This window comes from Salmo salar, chromosome ssa12 (genome assembly GCF_905237065.1).
Source record: "Salmo salar chromosome ssa12, Ssal_v3.1, whole genome shotgun sequence".
Taxonomy (NCBI): Eukaryota; Metazoa; Chordata; class Actinopteri; order Salmoniformes; family Salmonidae; genus Salmo; species Salmo salar.
The window spans coordinates 18609202-18632373 of NC_059453.1; the positions used below are offsets into that span (position 1 = coordinate 18609202).

Consider the following 23172-nt stretch of genomic DNA (forward strand, 5'->3'; position numbering starts at 1 on the left):
AAATAATAACAACTGGACAGGAGAGAGGAGCTCATTTGGGAAACTTTACTATTTCAAAAAATGGTAGTACAACACGGGCATGTTTGAGGCAACATGTTCTATAAAAGTTCAGAGGTTACAGGATTAACTGTAAGAGGCTTAACACAGTTGTTTTCCAGCTACTTGTGGGTACTCGGGTGAAGCTCATGGGAAATAAATAAGAAAAGTTTAAGTGGACTGGGGAAGAGGAAGAAAAATGAACAAAAAATGCTGTAAATGGCTGTTACTCCGTGCTGACATGATTACCATTCAAGTAAACAGTACCTTTCACGTAGGTGTTTATGTTTTAAGCTCATAAAAATGGTAACAACAATTCAGGTAAGTGATAATCGTATCTAGGCAGATTACCATGTTAATAGACCAATCTATTACACCATCCATTCACCAGACTAGAATAGACCTACACATAGTCTGTGTCTGAAATGGCATCCTATTCCCTATATACTCAGATGCCTCCATCCTCTCTAACAGTTAGAAGCCAAACAAATGATGTCAGGAATTCCAAATGTCATAGGGCTAGGGGGCAGTATTGACACGGCTGGATAAAAAACATACCCGATTTAATCTGGTTACCACTCCTACCCAGTAACTAGAATATGCATATACTTATTACATATGGATAGAAAACACCCTAAAGTTTCTAAAACTGTTTGAATGGTGTCTGTGAGTATAACAGAACTCAAATGGCAGGTCAAAACCTGAGAGATTCCTTTACAGGAAGTGGCCTGTCTGACCATTTCTTGAAATTCTTTTCCATCTCTATCTTTTACTAAGGATCTCTGCTCTAACGTGACACTTCCCACGTCGTCCATAGGCGCTCAGAGCCCAGGAAAAAACAGAATGTCGTCATTCCAGCCCCAGGCTGAAACACATTATCGCCTTTCTCAAGTGGCCGATCAAGGGACTCTGGGCTTATGCGCATGACCCGACCGCCCCCGCCTTTGTGATTTTTTCCTCTGTTTGCCGAAAAGGAGATTCCCTGTCGGAATATTATCGCTTTTCTACGAGAAAAATGGCGTAAAAATTGATTTTAAACAGCGGTTGACATATGCTTCGAAGTACGGTAATGGAATATTTAGAATTTTATTGTCACGAATTGCGCCATGCGCGCGACACTTCTTTACCATTTCGGATAGTGTCTGGAACGCACGAACAAAACGCCGCTATTCGGATATAACGATGGATTATTTTGGACCAAACCAACATTTGTTATTGAAGTAGCAGTCCTGGGTGTGCATTCTGACGAAGACAACAAAAGGTAATCAAACTTTTATAATAGTAAATATGATTATGGTGAGTGCTAAACTTGCCGGGTGTCTAAATAGCGAGCCCGTGATGCCTGGGCTATGTACTTAGAATATTGCAAAATGTGCTTTCACCAAAAAGCTATTTTAAAATCGGACATATCGAGTGCATAGAGGAGGTCTGTATCTATAATTCTTAAAATAATTGTTATGCTTTTTGTGAACGTTTATCGTGAGTAATTTAGTAAAATGTTAGCGAATTCCCCGGAAGTTTGCGGGGGGTATGCTAGTTCTGAACGTCACATGCTAATGTAAAAAGCTGGTTTTTGATATAAATATGAACTTGATTGAACAAAACATGCATGTATTGTATAACATAATGTCCTAGGAGTGTCATCTGATGAAGATCATCAAAGGTGAGTGCTGCATTTAGCTGTCTTCTGGGTTTTGGTGACATTATATGCTGGCTTGAAAAATGGGTGTCTGATTATTTCTGGCTTGGTACTCTGCTGACATAATCTAATGTTTTGCTTTCGTTGTAAAGCCTTTTTGAAATCGGACAGTGTGGTTAGATTAACGAGAGTCTTGTCTTTAAATAGCTGTAAAATAGTCATATGTTTGAGAAATTGAAGTAATAGGATTTTTAAGGTTTTGAAAATCGCGCCACAGGCTGCAAGTGGCTGTTACGTAGGCGTCCCACCTAACCCATAGAGGTCACTATTGGGGATTGTCTTTGCAATGATGTCTCACAAATCATCATCACCATGGTGATGCTCCATGACATAATTTATTTGGATGGTTGAAGTGTTGTAGAGGAGTGGGCGTAGCACCTTTTTTTTTAAGAGTGTAGTGCTGCTATCTAGAACCTTAAAGGGTTCTTCGGCTGTCCCCATAGTAGAACCCTTTGAAGAACCCTTTTGAGTTTCAGGTAGAACCTCTTTGGTTCCAGGAAGAACTCTTTAGGGTTCCATGTAGAATCCTTTCTACAGACCAGATGCTTTTAAACTTTCTGTGGAGAAACCGTACCCGTCACATTAGGAAACTGTTGCATTGAACACTTATGAGTATGGTGGCTGAATTTTCTGGACATTCCTACCTTAAATAATACTTTTCAGATCAGTTTGATAAAACACTTACTAAGAAGACCCACTTCTACGTGGAACTGCATTCCTCATCATGTCTTTTCTACTTTTAGTGGCCTTAACTTCATGTTGGTTTGCAATTATAATATTGACAAAGTTCCAGTGAAGCTCCGCTTTTCATTGGCAGGTTTTATAGTCATGGTCCTTCATTTCGAAGCGTAATTTCTCCCCACAATATATTATATCTGGAATAATCAGCACATATTGTATAACAATAAATCTTTGTTTTTAGAATATTGGTTCAGAAATAATATCCTATTGGTGAGACAACTTGTAAATGCAGAGGGTCTTTTACTTCATTATGACTCATTCTTTTCACTTTACAAGATCCCTATAACGCCTAAAGAGTTTACAATGGTTTTAGTCTCCATTCCCTCAGGTGTTGCTTTATTATTCAGGAACATGTTAAGACCCTCAGAACCTACCTTCGATTACCGCTGTTGACTCAATAGTAGTAAAGATTTTTTTTTGTTTTGGTCCGTTCAACAACAGAGCGATACTTGCCTTGTATCAACAAGATTTTGTATCTATGTACCTTATGTTATGCCTTACTGGAATCGTTTTATTGATAATATCTGTTGTCTCACACATACGTACTTACTAACACAATTAAGGAAGTTTATTATAAAATGATTCATTCATATTACCCTGCCAACCACTATATGAAGAAGTTAAAAAAATAGAAGCACATTCAAATTGTACCTTTTGAAATGACCCCCCAGAAACCGTGTTGAATGTTTTTCTATGGTATTCATGTAAATAATCTGTGGCAAGACATCAGTAGATTTATAATGGAACAAATTCATGAATATTTTACACTATTAAGGAGAGACGTACTGCATGAATTCTTTACCTACGATAGAAATCATTTGGATGGATATTTTTCTTCTTCGTTCACTCGCCGTACAGTAGGTGGCGACAATACGCCAATAGGTGTAGTCTGCTATAAAACCCTAAAGAAGAACAAGACAACAGCAAATTGTTGACGAGGACAGCTAGCGACGAACAGTTCATATCATACAAAGAAACAGTAGCTTCCACAATGGATCGGGTAAGTCTGGTTTTAACATTATATGCCCGCTGTGTTTTATAAAATGTCTAGGCCTAGTTTTCATCATCTTTGAACCTCCACATTGCTGTGTTCTGTTTGGGGCGGCAGGTAGCCTAGTGGTTAGAGCATTGGGTCAGTAACCGAATCCCCGAGCTGACAAGGTAAACATCTGTCGTTCTGTCCCTGAACAAGGCTGTTAATCCGTTGTTCCGTCATTGTAAATAAGAACTGACTTGCTTAGTTAAATAAAGGTTACATTAAAAAAGTAGCCCACAACTATATCATTTGTATTTATTATGGATCCCCATTAGCTACCAAGGCAGCAGCTACTCTTTCTGGGGTCCAGCAAAATTAAGGCAGTTCATACAATCATGTTTAGGAATCTGTGACTATGACCTAATTCTCTCCTTCCTCCCGAAGTGTGCAAATGTTCACATTCCTTCACTGATTTCTTACGTATTAGCCATTATTTGACCCGATATTCAAGTGTCCGTTCTAACAAAGAAAATAAATGGCTGCAGTCCAAACACGTTGTTTTTCCCTCGGGGGTATCCCCCGTCGAAACCGGATGCAGTTTGATTGCCATTTTACGGGAGGTCCAATTCCCTAACGTTGGCCCTCGATTTAGCTTGAAGGAGCGAGTGAACAACTTTGGACACCTGGTGGGTTGATATGACCCACAATTCAATGCAAACTGTAGTCACATGTTGCGAAGTGTCAAATGTAATCAACGGCATCTCAGAAAAAATATGAAGCTAGTTTGCAGAATATATACACACATAGATTTTTAGCATTTGCAAATTGGTTTAGTTTTGTAGTGAGGAGTGCAGTTCTGAAATGTATTGGAATAAATGACCAAACTATAAAACTAGCTGGCCAGTTATGGTAAACTGTAGCTAGTTTCGTGGAAATATTTGGTCAATCATATTTCACAAATACCGGAGCCTGTGAGTTCAAATATATTTTTTATTACTTCATAATAAAAGCCGAGCTGGAATCATGAAAACAACTGCCTTCCAGTCTTGGCACAGAATATTTATAAATTTGTCACACTCATAGTGACTCCTCTTAATGGCTTATCACCTCTTGCATTTAGCCACCGTTATCATATTGCCTTCATGTTAGGACATGCAATCTGTAGAGTCACATAAATAGTTTCAAACATGTAGGACCATAGCAACAGACCTTGGCACTCTACAGGATTAACCAATAGATGACATCCTGCTGACTCCACTGAAAGGGGAACCCCTGTTCTGGAAAAAACCCAAGAGGTGTAACCATAGTTTGCCATAACAGTTACAAGAATAACCATGTGCATGTCTAATGGTGTCCAATGACCTAGAGCACATAGACTGCACTAGTTTTGCTGGCTCCTTCTGAAATAAATAATTGCCACATATGTACTGAAAAATTCACAATACTAGCTACCTGGTAGGAGCGCTAGTATTGGGGATTTTCCAGTACATTGGAGGTTTTCCAGTACCTATACTGTTTTCTTAGAAGTAGTAAGCAGAATCGATATAGGGTTAACCATTAGTATATGTGTAAGCAGAACCAATGTGTATGTGCAAGCTGAGTCAGTACAGGCTTAACCATTCTGGGTCATGCCTGGTCTTGTGAAGGCTATTGGACATGCACATTAGTTAATCATTTATAGGCATCAGTAGACATGCACCTGTATTAGGAACATATGTATGTACGGGGGCAGCAGGTAGCCTAGTGGTTAGTGTTGGGCCAGTAACCAAAAGGTTGTTAGATCGAATCCCAGAGCTGAGAAGGTAAAAATCTGTTGTTCTGTTCCTGAACAAGGCAGAACAAGGATTTGGGATGCACCCAAATCAGAGGTTTTGACTGACTTAATACAATATTTGGTTTAATGATCAACTGTAAACTTCTTGTGGCCAACAGGACAAAGCTAGTCTGTCCCCCTCCACCCTCCAGGAGCCCCCAAGTCGACTGCCTCTCCGTACTTTACTGCTGGTTCTGGACGACTGCAGGAAAACACCGGGGCAGAGTGGAACTAAGAGACGAGAAGGAGAAGAGGAACATGGAGATTTGATTTCATTAAGTAAAAACCATCTGGATTAGATTAGTCTGCTTCTGTAACAGTTAATTGGTTAATTATATATTGATGAAAATATCAGGTAGTTCCACCCACATTTGAGAAGTGTAACTTGGTCCCCCCAAAAACGTTTGATTTCACCTAATTTTAACATTCTTTCATGAAGAGCACATGTTCAACTTCATAAAAACATGTTTTCCCATCAAGAGGTTATATGAAAATACATACTGTAGTATGTGCTAAATAAAGTAACAGGGGACTACTGAAAACAACAAAACCACTAGTTCACATTGGTAAAATAGTCCTTTAAATCAGCCACAAATTTGCTTATGACTGGGGTAATGGGAGCTAGTTTTGTTCCACAGGGAGTGAAAATTGAATGCTAGCTTCAATTCTACCATACCAATTTATGGGTAAAATGGTTCACTAGCTCGGTTTTCCACAAAAAACACCAGAGAATCGATAAGACTAGAACCAGCTCACCTGCTTTTACTCTATGATTTGACTGTTCATTGTTTCTTTTGCCCAAAAAATGTGAGGAACAGTTTCACCATATTAAAACATGGGTTGACCTTAAAATGAGGGACAGATGTAAATGAATCACTAATTACATGAAATAAATGATGTTCTGAAATGACTGTCAAAGTAACCAAATAACTAGGGCTTTACATGCACACATCATTTCCTATTAAACTGATTATGGCAGTAGGCCGAGTATGGCATTAGTCATGTAAACATCTTCCTCTGCTGATCTAAATTGGTGTAAGGTCATAACCGAAGTAAGCATACGCCTTTAAAAACACCTGGTTTTCTGAGCAATCTTTAGAATGATTAGGACATGTAAACACTTTAATCAGTGTTATAGAGGTGTATTTAATCTGTGTATGTGTTAACACAAGCAGCGCAAGCTAACTTCTTTTGACCGAGTGCAGTGAGTTCAGGAAAAACTGAAAATATGCAGCTTAGTTTTCACATACAAACTTTATTGGTCCAAATTGCTTCAAAAAAAATTACACTTTCTGTGGTAGAAAGTTTATTTGGATTGGCTATTTTCAGCATTTATCAAAGTCCAGTCAGGTAGCCTGATTTCATATGTGTCCATGTAAACAGGTTTATTAGAGAAATTGTTCTTTCAAAGCATGTCAATGATTTAAAATGTAAAACTGGTGCACAATTTATACTGGAAAAATATGAAAGGGAAGCAAAAGACATTCATTTCATGGAAGGCCCCATCTGTTTATGGACCCATATTTGCAAAACCTAAATATTCAATGTCTTTGTTTCACAGGGGACATCCCTAATTGTTGCTCTCTTAGAGGGAGGGGCTTAGCATCTGGGGAACCTCAACAACATCATGATGCTGACAAGAAAGAGAAGAGTCTCTCCAGACCAGAACACCTCAAGAAACACCAGCATAGAGGTATAGGGAAGAAACCTCACCACTGCTGCTCTGACTGTGGGAAGAGTTTGGCTAAACAAGACTTGACAATCCATAAGCAAATTCACACTCTAGAGCATGCATCTAAATCCTTAAAATCTCATCAGATAATTCATTCAGAGGGACCTTATACCTGCTTTGATTGTGGGAAATACTTAAATCAGTCAGGAGCCCAGACTAAACACAAACACACAGGAGAGAAATCTTATAGCTGTGATCAGTGTGGGAAGAGCTTCAATCATTCAGGACACCTGACTACGCACCAACGCATACACACAGGAGAGAAGCCTTATAGCTGTGATCAGTGTGGGAAGAGCTTCAATCATTCAGGACACCTGACTACGCACCAACGCGTACACACAGGAGAGAAGCCTTATAGCTGTGATCAGTGTGGGAAGAGCTTCAATCATTCAGGAGCCCTGACTAGACACCATCGCATACACACAGGAGAGAAGCCTTATAGCTGTGATCAGTGTGGGAAGAGCTTCAATCAATCAGGAGACCTGACTAGACACCAGCGCATACACACAGGAGAGAAGCCTTATCGCTGTGATCGGTGTGGGAAGAGCTTCAATTATTCAGGACACCTGAATGTGCACCAACGCATACACACAGGAGAGAAGCCTTATAGCTGTGATCAGTGTGGGAAGAGCTTCAATCATTCAGGAGCCCTGATTACACACCAACGCATACACACAGGAGAGAAGCCTTATAGCTGTGATCAGTGTGGGAAGAGCTTCAATCAATCAGGAGACCTGACTACACACCAACGCATACACACAGGAGAGAAGCCTTATAGCTGTGATCAGTGTGGGAAGAGCTTCAATCAATCAGGGTCCCTGATTAGACACCAACGCACACACACTGGAGAGAAACCTTACTCCTGTCTTTGTGGCAAGAGCTTCAATCATTCAGGGTCACTGATAAAACACCAGGAAGCACAAATATGTTTTCTTTATCTACCTCCTCTCCGGCACCAGTTCCAGATCCCTAAATAAAGGTTCAATAGAAAACATCTTGTAGAGTCATATATCTCCCTTTCTCTAACAGTTTACTAATTCTGATTACCATGGTAACCTGTGTAGCATAATATGCATGTCTGGATCCACATGTGTCAAGTGTGTTGGAGTAGAAGTGCTGATCTAGTGCTGTGTGGGATGGGGGTTTTCAGAGCCATTAAATAATGTAGAATAATGTTTCAATAATAGTAGGTGTATATTCATGTGTCGGGGAAATGTTTTTTTTCTGGGGAGATTCATTTTACATCTTGTCTCATACAATCAGTGGTTCCTGTAGGTGCTGGGTAGAGATTTTTTATTTCACCTTTATTTAACCAGGTAGGCAAGTTGAGAACAAGTTCTCATTTACAATGTTACACATGGAGTAAAACAACATACAATCAATGATGCAGTAGAAAAAAATAAGACTATATACAATGTGAGCAAAAGATGTGAGATAAGGGAGGTAAAGGCAAAAAAGGCCATGGTGGCAAAGTAAATAAAGTATAGCAAGTAAAACACTGGAATGGTAGATTTGTAGTTTGAAGAAAGTTCAAAGTTAAAATATAAATAATATGGTGCAAAGGAGCAAAATAAATGAATACAGTAGGGGAAGAGGTAGTTGTTTGGGCTAAATGATAGATGGGCTATGTACAGGTGCAGTGATCTGGGAGCTGCTCTGATAGCTGGTGCTTAAAGCTAGTGAGGGAGATAAGTGTTTCCAGTTTCAGAGATTTTTGTAGTTCGTTTCAGTCATTGGCAGCAGAGAACTGGAAGGAGAGACGACCAAAGGAGGAGTTGGCTTTAGGGGTGACCAGAGAGATATACCTGCTGGAGCGCGTGCTACAGGTGGGTGCTGCTATGGTGACCAGTGAGCGGAGATAAGGGGGGACTTTACCTAGCAGGGTCTTGTAGATGACCTGGAGCCAATGTGTTTGGCGACGATTATGAAGCGAAGGCCAGCCAACGAGAGCGTACAGGTCGCAGTGGTGGGTAGTATATGGGGCTTTGGTGACAAAACGTATGGCACTGTGATAGACTGCATCCAGCTTGTTGAGTAGGGTATTGGAGGCTATTTTGTAAATGACATCGCCGAAGTCGAGGATTGATAGGATGGTCAGTTTTACGAGGGTATGTTTGGCAGCATGAGTGAAGGATGCTTTGTTGCGAAATAGGAAGCCAATTCTAGATTTAACTTTGGATTGGAGATGATTGATGTGAGTCTGGAAGGAGAGTTTACAGTCTAACCAGACACCTAGGTATTTGTAGTTGTCCACAAATTCTAAGTTAGAACCGTCCAGAGAAGTGATGCTGGACAGGCGGGCAGGTGCAGGCAGCGATCAGTTGAAAAGCATGCATTTAGTTTTACTTGTGTTTAGGAGCAGTTGGAGACCACGGAAGGAGAGTTGAATGGCATTGAAGCTCGTCTGGAGGGTTGTTAACACAGTGTCCAAAGAAGGGCCAGAAGTATACAGAATATGAGGGGGAGACGGTCATGACCACCTCAGACGTTGTGGCAGAATGCCCAGAATATGTTCTAGGGCCTAATTCATTTATTTCAATTGACTGATTTCTATATATGAACTGTAACTCATTAAAATTGTAGAAATTGTTGCATGTTGCGTTAATATTTTTGTTGAGTACAATAATAATTGAATAAATGATTGGGCCTACTACTGTTTTAGGTGTTCTGGGTCAGAACTGTCAACGTGACTTACACCCATCAGAGTATCTGTGCTGTGAAGGGCTCAACCGTGGAACTGCCCTGCACATATCAACATCCAAGTTATCATGTAGTCTCAGAACCAAACTGGTATAGAGAAATGTAATGAGGCGCCTAAAATCCTGAGCTCGTTCCAGAGTATGCAGGTCATGCTGAGTACCTTGGGACTAAAGAGAAAGACTGCACCCTGAGAATCACAGACCTGAGAGAGAGAGGTTCAGATTTAAAACACAGTATGCAGAATGGGGGTACAGCTTCCATGGAACAACTGACTGTCACATGTAAGATATAATATCAAATTGTAATCAAATCAAATGTATTTATATAGCCCTTCTTACATCAGCTGATGTCTCAAAGTGCTGTACAGAAACCCAGCCTAAAACCCCAAACAGCAAGCAATGCAGGTGTAGAAGCACAGTGGCTAGGAAAAACTCCCTAGAAAGGCCAACACCTAGGAAGAAACCTAGAGAGGAACCACTCTATGAGGGGTGGCCAGCCATCTTCTGGCTGTGCCGGGTGGAGATTATAACAGAACATGGCCAAGATGTTCAAATGTTCATAAATTACTAGCATGGTCAAGTAATAATAATCACAGTAGTTGTCGAGGGTGCAACAAGTCAGCACCTCAATAGTAAATGTCAGTTGGCTTTTCATAGCCGATCATTGAGAGTATCTCTACCGCTCCTGCTGTCTCTAGAGAGTTGAAAACAGCAGGTCTGGGACAGGTAGCACGTCCGGTGAACAGGTCAGGTTTCCATAGCCGCAGGCAGAACAGTTGAAACTGGAGCAGCAGCATGGCCAGGTGGACTGGGGGCAGCAAGGAGTCATCATGCCAGGTAGTCCTGAGACATGGTCCTAGGGCTCAGGTCCTAGGACCATGTCTGCGTTACTCTGCAGACAGTTACTCCTGTGCTGTAAAAGACCATACAGTATAATAGAAAAGGTATAAAATGCCTGGTATCTTACCTTGTTATAACGTTTAAAAAAAACATATATTTTTTTATCCATTTTAGAATAAGTCTGTAACGTAACAAAATGTGGAAAAAGTCAAGGGGTCTGAAAACTTTCCGAATGCACTGTAAGTGTCTATTTGTTTTTCCTTTTAAATGAACCAGTCCAATACATTTAAAACACTTAGTCTCATTATCGTTTGAGGAATTGATCAGATACATTTTGTGTCAGATGTTTGTTGTCAGAGCGGTTTGAATGTGACTCACACCAAGAGGATATCTGAACAAATGAACAAGTGGGAGTCTGGAGTTACTGCAGATCTAAGCCAGGACACAGAGTGTGCAGGTAGTGTGAAGTACCTTCCAACTACAGACAACGACTCCACCCTGAGAATCACAGACCTGAGAGAGAGTGACTCTGCTGAATACAAGTTTAGATTTACAACAACTGAGGTAAAATGGGGATACAGATTACCTGGAATAACTCATGTCACAGGTAATACTGTCCTTACAGTATTATATAATCTAGTCTGTCATATTATTGGTAGAAATAATGATGATTGTGCTATTTTGTCTTCATTTACCCCTTTTCAGACTTGCAGGTGAAGGAGACTCCTGGCACAGAGGAAGGGAAGGTGACACTGACCTGTAGCACCACCTGTACTCTAACTGACAACCCCACCTACATCTGGTACAAGAACGGACATCTCACCAACCCAAACACCCAAGATAACTGCCTCTCCCTAGACCAAGTCAGCAGTGAGGACGCAGTCTGCTACTCCTGTAGTGTTAAAGGTTATGAGAATCGCTGTTCTCCTGTTATGTTCGTTGGGTAACCAAAGTCTTTGAAGAATGCAGTTGTAGGAATCATAGTTGTTCTCATTCTCATACTCTGTGTCTTTGGGGTCATGTGGTTCAGGTGAGTGAGAGGAATTTACCCTTATTTTACATTCAGTTTTTTTTATCATTGTTCTTGATAGATTCTTATTGATTCATTCATTCATCCATTCATCTGTTAATTAATTCCTTCATTAACAAAACAGGAAGAAGGCCTCCATATCCACCTCTGACACAAGAGACAGAAGAGACACAGTAGAGAATGGACAGGTGCGTGTTGGAATCAGTTGACTGAGAACTACAGTGGTCTGTGAAAGGGAAAGGGGGATAACTAGTCAGTTGTACATCTGAATGCATTCAGAGAGGTGTGGAGGGCTGCCTTAATCGACATCCATGTCTTCGGCGCCCTGAAGAGATCAAATTTTATTAGTCACATGTGCCAAATACAACAGATACTTACAGTGAAATGCTTACTTACAAGTCCCTAACTAACAATGCAGTAAAAAAAAAAAGAATTAGAAATAAAAGTAACAAGTAATTAAAGAGCAGCAGTAAAAAAATTACACTAGCGAGACTATATACAGGGGGTACCGGTACAGATTCAATGTGCGGGGACACCGGTTAGTCAAGGTAATTGAGGTAATATGTACATGTAGGTAGAGTTATTAAAGTGGCTATGCATAGCTAATAACAGAGAGTAGCAGCAGTGTAAAAGGGGGGGGGACAATGCAAATATTCTGGGTAGCCATTTGATTCAAGAGTCTTATGGCTTGGGGGTAGGAGCTGTTTAGAAGCCTCTTGGACCTAGACTCGGCGCTCCGGTAGCACTTGCCCTGTGGTAGCAGAGAGAACAGTCTATGACTGGGGTGGCTGGAGTCTTTGACAATTTTTAGGGCCTTTCTCTGATACCGCCTGGTACATAAGATATAAAACATAAGATATAAAAGTTTTAATGTCCCATTGGTAGGATTTACGTGCTTTCAGTTTATCCATTTATTTTCCAGTGATTGAACTAGCAGGACGGAAGGCAAAGGCAGATTAGCCACTCGTCACCTGATCCTCACAAGGCACCCTGATCTTTTTCCGCAAAATCTCTGTTTCCTTCTCCAGTGAATGACGGGAATCTGGGCCTGGTCGGGTAGTATATCCCTCCCGTTCCAACTCATTGAAGAAAAACTCTTTGTCTAATCTAAGTGACTAATCGCAGTTCTGATGTCCAGAAGCTCTTTTCGGTCATAAGAGACGGTAGCAGCAACATTATGTACAAAACAAGTTAGGAACAACGCGAAAAAACAAACAAAATAGCATGGTTGGTTAATAAGAGCCGGTAAGACGGCAGCTATCCCCTCCGGTGCCATCACTTCATTTTGATGCAGCACTCCATCACTCTTGTTATTGGTCAAATAGTCCTGACACAGCCTGGTGTGGTTTGGGTCATTGTCCTGTTGAAAAACAAATGATAGTCCCACTAAGTGCAAACCAGATGGGATGGCGTATCGCTGCAAAATGCTGTGGTAGCCATGATGTTTAAGTGTACCTTGAATTCTAAATAAATGACCGACAATTTCACCAGGAAAGCACCCCCACACCTCCTCCTCCATGCTTCATGGTGGGAACCACACATGGGGAGATCATCCGTTCACCAACTATGTCTCACAAAGACCAAAAATGGAACCAAAAACCTCAAATGTGGACTCATCAGACCAAAGGACAGATTTCCACCCGTCTAAAGTCCATTGCTCGTGTTTCTTGGCCCAAGCAAGTGTCTTCTTATTATTGGTGTCCTTTAGTAGTGGTTTCTTTGCAGCAATTCGACCATGAATGCCTGATTCCTCTGAACAGTTGATGTTGAGATATGTCTGTTAGTTAAACCCTGTGAAGCATGTATTTGGGATGCAGTCTGAGGTGCAGTTAACTCTAATGAACTTATCCTCTGCAGGTAACTATGGGTCTTCCTTTCCTCTGGGGGTCCTCATGAGAGCCAGTTTCATCATAGCGCTTGATGGTTTTTGCGACTGCACTTGAAGAAACTCAAAGTTCTTGACATTTTCCATATTGACTGACCTTCATGACTTAAAGTAATGATGGACTGTTGTTTCTCTTTGCTTATTTGAGCTGTTCTTTCCATAATATGGACTTGGGTCTTTTACCAAATTGGGCTATGTTCTGTATACCACCCCGACCTTGTCACAACACAACTGGAATCAAAAAAGGGTTCTCCTATGGGGACAGCCGAAGAACCCTTTTGGAATCCTTTTTTCTAAGAGACTACCCTGCATGTGTCACAGGTGTAACCAAGGTCTTATAATGAGTGACATCATCCTCGTCTCCTCCATGGCAGCTACACTGTTGCTCCTGGCAACGGCTCAAGGTTCTGAGCATGGTCGCTAGGCGGGTTAGTTATAAATACTGTACATTTGGCTGTAGTTTAGTTTAGAAAAAAGACTTACGCAGTGGTGAAAGGACTTAAGTGAAAATACTTTATAGTACTACTTAAATAGTTTTTTGGGGGGTATCTGTACGTTACTATTTATATATTTGACAACTTTTACTTCACTACATTCCTAAAGAAAATTATGTTCTTTTTACTCCATACATTTTCCCTGACACCCAAAAGTACTGGTTACATTTTGAATGCATAGCAGGACTGAAAATGGTTCAATTCACACACTTATCAAGAGAACATCCCTGGACATCCCTACTGCCTCTGATCTTGCGGACTCACTAAACACAAATGTTTTGTTTGTAAATGATATCTGAGTGTGCCCCTGCCTATCCGTAAATTGAAAAAACAAGAAAATTGTGCCATCTGGTTTGCTTAGGACATTTTAATTATTTATACTTTTACTTTTAATTCTTAAGTATATTTGAGCAATTACGTTTACTTTTGATACTTAAGTATATTTAAAAGTAAAAACTTTTAGACTTTTACTCAAGTAGAATTTTATTGGGTGACTTTCAATTAATCTTCTATTATGGCATCTTTACTTTTACTCAAGTATGACACTTGGGTACTTTTTCCACCACTGGACGTACGTTTATTTTTGATTAGAAAATTACTTGTGAATTAGGTTTGATGCACCTATTGCAGTGACTTGCATACATAGCTCTTTGTCCTATCTGTGCTGGTAGTGTACAGCAGCTGCCATTAAATCACCAGCGAAAGACCAGAACAAGTCATTCCCAGACACTCCCTCACTACAGATTGGCGTGTTGAGATACTCCCTCTCTGCGCATGTGTTCTAAGTGGCTGCCAGGTAAAAGTAGACGATAGCAGAAAACAGGATTCTTAGTAAAAGGGGGTGTTGTTGAACGTTTAGGAATCTGTGGCTATGACCTAATTATCTCTCCTTCCTCACAAAGTCTTCATAGTCCTTCACTGATTTAGAACACATTATCCATTATTTGACCAAATACTCAAGTGACTGCTCTAACAAAGAAAATAAATGTCTTCAAAAACGGAAAGAAATCGAAGAGAGGCAAGATTGTAGTGGAAATATTTGGTCAATCATATTTCACAAATACCGGAGCATGTGAGTTCAAATATACTTTTTATTATTTCATAATAAAAGCCGAGCTAGTTCATGAATACAACTGCCTTCCAGTCTTGGCACACACGTTTTATACATTTGTCCTCCTCAGTTCACACTCACAGTAACTCCTCTTAATGGCTCATCCCCTCTGGCATTTAGCCACCGTTATCATATTGCCTTCATATTAGGGCATGGAACCCGTAGAGCCACAGAAATAGACAAAAATAGACATTCTTCGCTTTAAGCCAGGTTCATGCATGTTGGACCATAGTAACAGACCTCGGCACTCTACAGGAATAACCATACATGTCATCCTGCTAAATCATCTGAAAGGGACATCCCAGTTCTGGAAAATACCCAAGAGGTGTAACCATAGCAACAGTACATAATTGGCCATAACACGGTTACAGGAATAACCAGTTGTGTCAAACCCCCAGACAGGTGCATGTCTAATGGTGTCTAATGACCCAGAGCACATATAGAGTGCACTAGTTTTGCTGGCTCCTTCTGAAATATATCATTACCACATAGGTACTGGAAAATTCACAATAAGACCAGGTGGGACCATTATAGCCAATGAGAGGGCACATTTGTGTGTTTCGACTAGTTGCCACAGAGTCATAATAAAATCTGATTAGTCGAATTCTCCTTGTGTTCAGTATTAAAGGGCACTATTTAATATAACAGAGATTTAAAATTGAATATTGGTGCACAATTTCTACTGAAATATATCAAAGGGTCGCAAAAGGCATTCATTTAATCTGTTTATGGACATATTTGCAAAACCTAACTATTCAATGTCTTTGTTTCACAGGGAAAGCCCTAATCGTTGCTCTCTCAGTGGGAGAGGCTTATCATCTGGGGAGCCTCAACAACATCATGATGCTGACAAGACAGGGAAGAGTCTCTCTAGATCAGAACACCTCAAGAAACGCCAGCAGTACGTATAGGGAAGAAACCTTACCACTGCTGTTCTGACTGTGGGAAGAGTTTTGCTAAACAGAAGGAATTGATATTTCACCAGCGGATTCACACCGGTGTGAAACCGTACCACTGCTCTCAGTGTGGGAAGGGTTTCTCTGCATCTAAAACCTTAAAATCTCATCAGAGAATTCATACAGGGGAGAGCCCTTACCCCTGCTTTGATTGTGGAAAATACTTCAATCAATTAGGAGCCCAGATTACACACCAATGCATACACACTGGAGAGAAGTCTTATAGCTGTGATCAGTGTGGGAAGAGTTTTGCTCACGATTCTACCCTGACTGCAAACCAACACACACACAGGAGAGAAGCCTTACAGCTGTCATCAGTGTGGGAAGAGCTTCAGTCATTCAGGAGACCTGACGAAGTCTCTCACTGTTGCCGCTTGCTATAGACCTCCCTCTGCCCCCAGCTGTGCCGTCGATACCATATGTGAATTGATTGCCCCCCATCTATCTTCTGAGCTCGTGCTACTAGGTGACCTAAACTGGGACATGCTTAACACCCCGGCCATCCTACAATCTAAGCTTGATGCCCTCAATCTCACACAAATTATCAATGAACCTACCAGATACAACCCCAAATCCGTAAACACAGGCACCCTCATAGATGTCATCCTAACTAACTCACCCTCCAAATACACCTCTGCTGTTTTCAATCAAGATCTCAGCGATCGCTGCCTCATTGCCTGCATCCGTAATGGGTCTGCGACCAAACGACCACCTCTCATCACTGTCAAACGCTCCCTAAAACACTTCTGCGAGCAGGCCTTTCTAATCGACCTGGCCGGGGTATCCTGGAATGACATTGACCTTGTCCCGTCAGTAGATGATGCCTGTCAATTCTTTAAAAGTGCCTTCCTCACCATCTTAAATAAGCATGCCCCACTCAATAAATGTACAACTAGGAATAGATATAGTCCTTGGTTCACTCCAGACCTGTCTGCCCATGACCAGCACAAAAACATCCTGTGGCGTTCTGCATTAGCATCGAATAGCCCCCGTGATATGCAACTTTTCAGGGAAGTTAGAAACAAATATACACAGACAGTTAGAAAAGCTTAGGCTAGCTTTTTCAAACATGCATCCTGTAGTACTAACTCAAAAAAGTTCTGGGACACTGTAAAGTCCATGGAGAATAAAAGCACCTCCTCCCAGCTGCCCACTGCTCTGAGGCTAGGAAACACTGTTACCACCGATAAATCCACTATAATTGAGAATTTCAATAAGCATTTCTCTACGGCTGGCCATGCTTTCCACCTGGCTACCCCTACCCCGGTCAACTGCCCGGGCACCCTCCACAGCAACCCGCCAATGCCCCCACCATTTCTCCTTCACCCAAATCCAGATAGCTGATGTTCTGAAAGAGCTGCAAAATCTGGACCCATACAAATCAGCCGGGCTAGACAATCTGGACCCTCTCTTTCTAAAATTATCTGCCGAAATTGTTGCAATCCCCTATTACTAGCCTGTTCAACCTCTCTTTCGTATCGGCTGAGATTCCCAAAGATTGGAAAGCTGCCGCAGTCATCCCCCTCTTCAAAGGGGGTGAAACTCTAGACCTAAACTGATACAGACCTATATCTATCCTACCATGTCTTTCTAAGGTCTTCGAAAGCCAGGTTAACAAACAGATTACCGAACATTTCGAATCCCACCGTACCTTCTCCGCTATGCAATCTGGTTTCAGAGCTGGTAATGGGTGCACCTCAGCCACGCTCAAGGTCCTAAACGACATCATAACCGCCATCGATAAGAGACATTTCTGTGCAGCTGTATTCATCAACCTGGCCAAGGCTTTCAACTCTGTCAATCACCACATTCTTATTGGCAGACTCGACAGCCTTGGTTTCTCAAATGATTGCCTCGCCTGGTTTACCAACTACTTCTCTGATAGAGTTCAGTGTGTCAAATTGGAGGGCCTGTTGTCCGGACCTCTGGCAGTCTCTATGGGTGTGCCACAGGGTTCAATTCTTGGGCCGAATCTCTTCTCTGTATACATCAATGATGTTGCTCTTGCTGCTGGTGATTCTCTGATCCACCTCTACGCAGACGACACCATTTTGTATACTTCTGGCCCCTCTTTGGACACTGTGTTAACTAAGCTCCAGACGAGCTTCAATGCCATACAACTCTCCTTCCGTGGCCTCTAACTGCTCTTAAACGCAAGTAAAACTAAATGCATGCTATTCAATCGATCACTGCCCTCATCTGCTCGCCCGTCCAGCATCACTACTCTGGACGGCTCTTACTTAGAATACGTGGACAACTACAAATACCTGGGTGTCTGGTTAGACTGTAAACTCTCCTAACAGACTCACTCTAAGCATCTCCAATCCAAAATTAAATCTAGCATCGGCTTCCTATATCGCAACAAAGAATCCTTCACTCATGCTGCCAAACACACCCTCGTAAAACTGACCATCCTACCGATCCTCGACTTCGGTGATGTCATCTATAAAATAGCCTCCAACACTCTACTCAACAATCTGGATGCAGTCTATCACAGTGCCATCCGTTTTGTCACCAAAGCCTCATACACTATCTCTGCTAGGTAAAGCCCCGCCTTATGTCAGCTCACTGGTCACCATAGCAGCAACCACTCGTAGCACGCGCTCCAGAAGGTATATCTCACTGGTCACCCCCAAAGCCATTTCCTCCTTTGGTCGTCTTTCCTTCCAGTTCTCTGCTGCCAATGACTGGAACGAACTGCAAAAATCTTTGAAGCTGGAGACTCATATCTCCCTCATTAGCTTTAAGCACTAGCTGTCAGAGCAGCTCACAGATCACTGCACCTGTACATAGCCCATCTGTAAACAGCCCATATATCTACCTACCTCATCCCCATACTGTATTTATTAATTTATCTTGCTCCTTTCCACCCCAGTATCTCTACTTGCACATTCATCTTCTGTACATCTACCATTCCAGTGTTTTTAATTGCTATATTGTAATTACTTAGCCACCATGGCCTATTTATTGCCTTAACTTACCTCATTTGCAATCACTGTATACAGACTTTTTGTTTTATTTTGTTCTACTGTATTATTGACTGTATGTTTTGTTTATTCCATGTGTAACTCTGTGTTGTTGTATGTGTCGAATTGCTATGCTTTATCTTGGCCAGGTCGAAATTGTAAATGAACTTGTTCTCAACTAGCCTACTTGGTTAAATAAAGGTGAAATAAAAAAATAAACACCAAAGCATACACACAGGAGAGAAGACTTATAGCTGTGATCAGTGTGGGAAGAGCTTCAATCAATCAGGAGACCTGACTAGACACCAGTGAATACACACAGGAGAGAAATCTTATAGCTGTGATCAGTGTGGAAAGAGTTTTGCTCTAGATTTCAACCTGACAACACACCAGTGAATACACACTTGAGAGAAGCCTTACTCCTATCTATGTGGAAAGAGATTTGCTCATTCAGCATCACTGAAAAACCACCAGAAAGCACAAACATGTCTTTCATCTCCCTCCTCTCTGGCACCGGTTCCAGATCCCCAAATAAAGTTTCAATAGAAAACATATTGTAAAGAGTCATCCATCTCCCCTTCTCTATAAGTTTACTAAGTCTGATTACCATGGTAACCTGTGTAGTATGATATTCAGCCCTGGATCCATATGTATCAAGTGTGTTGGAGTAGTGGTGCTGATCTAGGATCAGGTCCCCTATCCATGTATTCTCATTTTGATCTAATTGGCTTAATATCATCATGGAAAATGTCATAGTGAACCGTTTGTGTGTAGTGGGGGATGTTGAGGTGGGTGGGGGTGTTCAGAGCTGTATCTTATTTAAATAACTCATATTATCCATTAAATAATTGTATAATGTAGAATAATGTTTCAACAATACTAGGTGTGTATTCATGAATTCAGTAGATCAGTATATTAAAACCATTATCTGCTCAACCACATCTGCTTCTCACTTCATTTAAGTGTTGTTTTTTATATGGACCAGAGCCCTCTTCTAGAATAAGTTTTCTCCAAAAAGATCTAGACATATTTATTGTAAAACCCTTTACCAGGTTTTAGTGCAGCTGATGGGACATACAGCAGAATGCAGCTATAGGAATTGTAGTTGTGGTTTTCATCCTCTGTCTCTCTGGGTTTATGTGGTTCAGGTGACCATCTTTATAAGACTTATCTTATTTTGATTGTTATTCAATGACTCGTGATTAATTAATTAGTGTAAAAAAGTTTTGGAATGTACAGGTGAGTTGAGGTCAAAAGGTATTTGTTTTCTTTCAGATCTTTTTATCAGTGCTCGATTAGTCTTGACTGGCACAATGGAACCAATGGAATAGTCCCAAGGTATGCTTATATTGTCTGTCTTTTGTCCTCTAGGGAGACTCAGTCCAGTGTATGACAACGTCTCAGGCATGGCCATGGCCCCTATTGCAGCACAGACGAGCAGGGTGACGTTCACTACGCCAATGTCCACCTCTCTTAATAACCAGGAAGTAACTCTGTACTCCACTGTCCAACTGCACCAACACAAGAAAGAGGATGAGGATGTCCAGTATGATGTTGTGAAATTCAACTGCCCCAGTGCTGCCACCTGGTGGGCAAGTCAAGCCATTACAACATCTCAGATAATTTTTTAATTAGATGGTTCTAGCGCTTGACAGTTAGGAATGCATACAGACCAGCAGTTGGTTGGTTTAAATGTATTAACATCTACATGATTACTCAAAATGAGAACCCAGAAGTGAAGATTGGTGATGACATGTTGCATCTCCTTTCTTCCAGGCTGTATCACATCCGGCCGTCATTGGGAGGCGCACAATTGGCCCAACGTCATCCGGGGTAGGCCGTTATTGTAAATAAGAATTTGTTCTTAACTGACTTGCCTAGTTAAATAAAGGTTAAATAAAAATAAATAAATAACAGATCTCCGGCACAAGAAGCTTGGGAGGACCCCTCTGTGCTATATAGAACAGTCAACAAACCCAGAACCAAAAAGACCACAATCAACAGACCTGAACACAACAAGACCTGAATTCAGGATGGGCTTCCTCTCACTACCATATTTGGAAACGCCAAGCGGATGCTTCACATTTCTACATCCGGTGAAATATCTGTCTCATTGTTCTGTGATACTACAACAGAACAATTAGACATTTCACCGGATGTAGAAATGTTCCAAATGGTACCTTGTTCCCTCTAGTGCACTATGTAGGGAATAGTTGCCATTTTGGATGCACTCTGAACACCAGAAGACCTGAACACAAGATGATTCAATCAAAGTTGCATTATGGACAGGCATACTGCACTTTAATTTTTAAGGTAATAACACTTAAGCCAAACTCCATAGCATTTACCATGAATGTGATTGTAAATGTCAGGGAAATTGTCTTTAAAAGCTGCGTTGTCAGGAGCACAGAAGAAAGAAGTCTCTATTTTTATTCAGACTTTTTATTGTTAAAATAGGGTTTAATATAGTATACTATAGGCTCTACTATAGCATTTAATATAGAATACTATAGGGTCTACTATAGGGTTTAATATAGTATACTATAGGGTCTACTATAGGGTTTAATATAGTGTACTATAGGGTTTAATATAGTATACTATAGGGTTTAATATAGTATACTATAGGGTTTACTATAGGGTTTAATATAGTATACTATAGGGTCTACTATAGGGTTTAATATAGTATACTATAGGGTCTACTATAGGGTTTAATATAGTGTACTATAGGGTTTAATATAGTATACTATAGGGTTTAATATAGTATACTATAGGGTTTACTATAGGGTTTAATATAGTATACTATAGGGTCTACTATAGGGTTTAATATAGTATACTATAGGCTCTACTATAGAGTTTAATATAGTGTACTATAGGGTTTAATATAGTATACTATAGGGCTTGGACAATTTCTACATGGGTTGTGGGCTCATGGCTTGGGACTGTGCTGTGGCTAAAAGCTTTGCTTTGTATATCGAAAGAGAACAAGATAATTTACCTAACTCATCATTGTGCAGTTTTTTTTTGCTCTTTGTGTGTGTTTTAGCGAGAGGAAACTGTTGCCCATAATGTTGTCAGGGGTCATGGCACAACAAACTGATAAATAATTTCTGTAACTTCATTAATGTACAAGACTATACACCCACACTTCGGACCCTATTCAGACTTGAGGACTTAACATCGACTTAAGTCCCAAAATATTTCCTAATGTCCATGTTTTATTGACTTATTAAGTCCATGTTACGTCATCATATCTCAATTCCGAATCGGGCCCTCCATACACAACATGCAATTAACATTGTAATTGTTTTGATTTTTAGTAAAATGTTTTGTAAAATCAATATCATTTAACATGAGAAGGATTTTCGGTTAAACCATCCCTTTTTAAACAAAAATATGCTGGGCTTGATTTCACTTAGTCCACTCCATGTATTAAATAACACAATATAATCAGCTTTATTTAATGAATTCTAACAATACATCTTTACAGAGATTTCAACATTTTCTCTTTCCGTCCTGAATGAGATAAGTCACAGGTCCCAGTATCCAGATTACTGTCGCCTGAATCCATTTCTCTTTCCCTGTCGAACTTGTTCTTCCTCCTGGAAAATTCGATGGTGTAGTCCACCATTGTCATGGTGTTTATTTTGTTTGGCATGTTTGTCTTCCACTGTTTTAGCTAAGTCAGGTCGGAGTCGGTTGAAGAGTGCTCGGATCTGGCGCTTCAGGAAGAGCTCAGCAGGGATCCGACATGTGACACTGGGGGGTACTGCGGAACATTGGCTAAGCGATCAGAGCTCGCTTGAGTATCTAGACTGACCTTTCTGCTGTGCCATTCGAGTCAGGATGGTAAACAGGAACAAGGGTCTGCTTGATTCTGTTGTTTTGTAGGAATTGTTTGAAATCAGTAGAGACCAACTGGAGTCCATTATCAGAGACAATTTATTTGCACAATCCATTGGCTGCAAACAGCCTTCTTAGGTTTTCGATGAAGTTCGTAGATGTCATTGAAGTTATGTGAAAAACTTCCAAGCACTTTGAATGGCTATCGATTATCACCTCGTAAAGGAATGTTCTCACCTAACAAAGAAATGTTCTTCCCTAATAAAGGAATGTTCTTACCTAACAAAGGAATGTTCTTACCTAACAAAGGAATGTTCTCACCTCGCATTGGAACGTTCTCACCTCGCAAAGGAA

The 23172-nt window shown here is 40.8% G+C and overlaps 1 protein-coding gene and 1 long non-coding RNA gene across 3 annotated transcripts in view; both read left to right on the forward strand.

Annotated features, from left to right (window-relative positions):
- Positions 1-3320: 3320 nt before the first annotated feature.
- LOC106564404 (zinc finger protein 501) overlaps positions 3321-23172 on the forward strand; it is a 127289-nt gene continuing 107437 nt past the window's right edge. Inside the window, exons 1-3 of one of the 2 annotated variants that reach the window (XM_014130493.2) lie at positions 3321-3476; positions 5385-5544; positions 6827-7989. In XM_014130493.2, coding sequence (XP_013985968.2) covers positions 3468-3476; positions 5385-5544; positions 6827-7974 — 1317 coding nt within the window. In that variant the 5' untranslated portion in view covers positions 3321-3467 and the 3' untranslated portion in view covers positions 7975-7989. Of the gene's footprint in view, positions 3477-5384; positions 5545-6826; positions 7990-23172 lie in introns of those variants that run through there. The other variant, XM_045690981.1, reaches the window with a different exon arrangement.
- LOC106564410 (uncharacterized) lies at positions 10576-16442 on the forward strand. Its single transcript, XR_001319485.2, has 3 exons — positions 10576-11566; positions 11691-11754; positions 15832-16442. It is a non-coding gene; the product is annotated as an uncharacterized lncRNA (long non-coding RNA).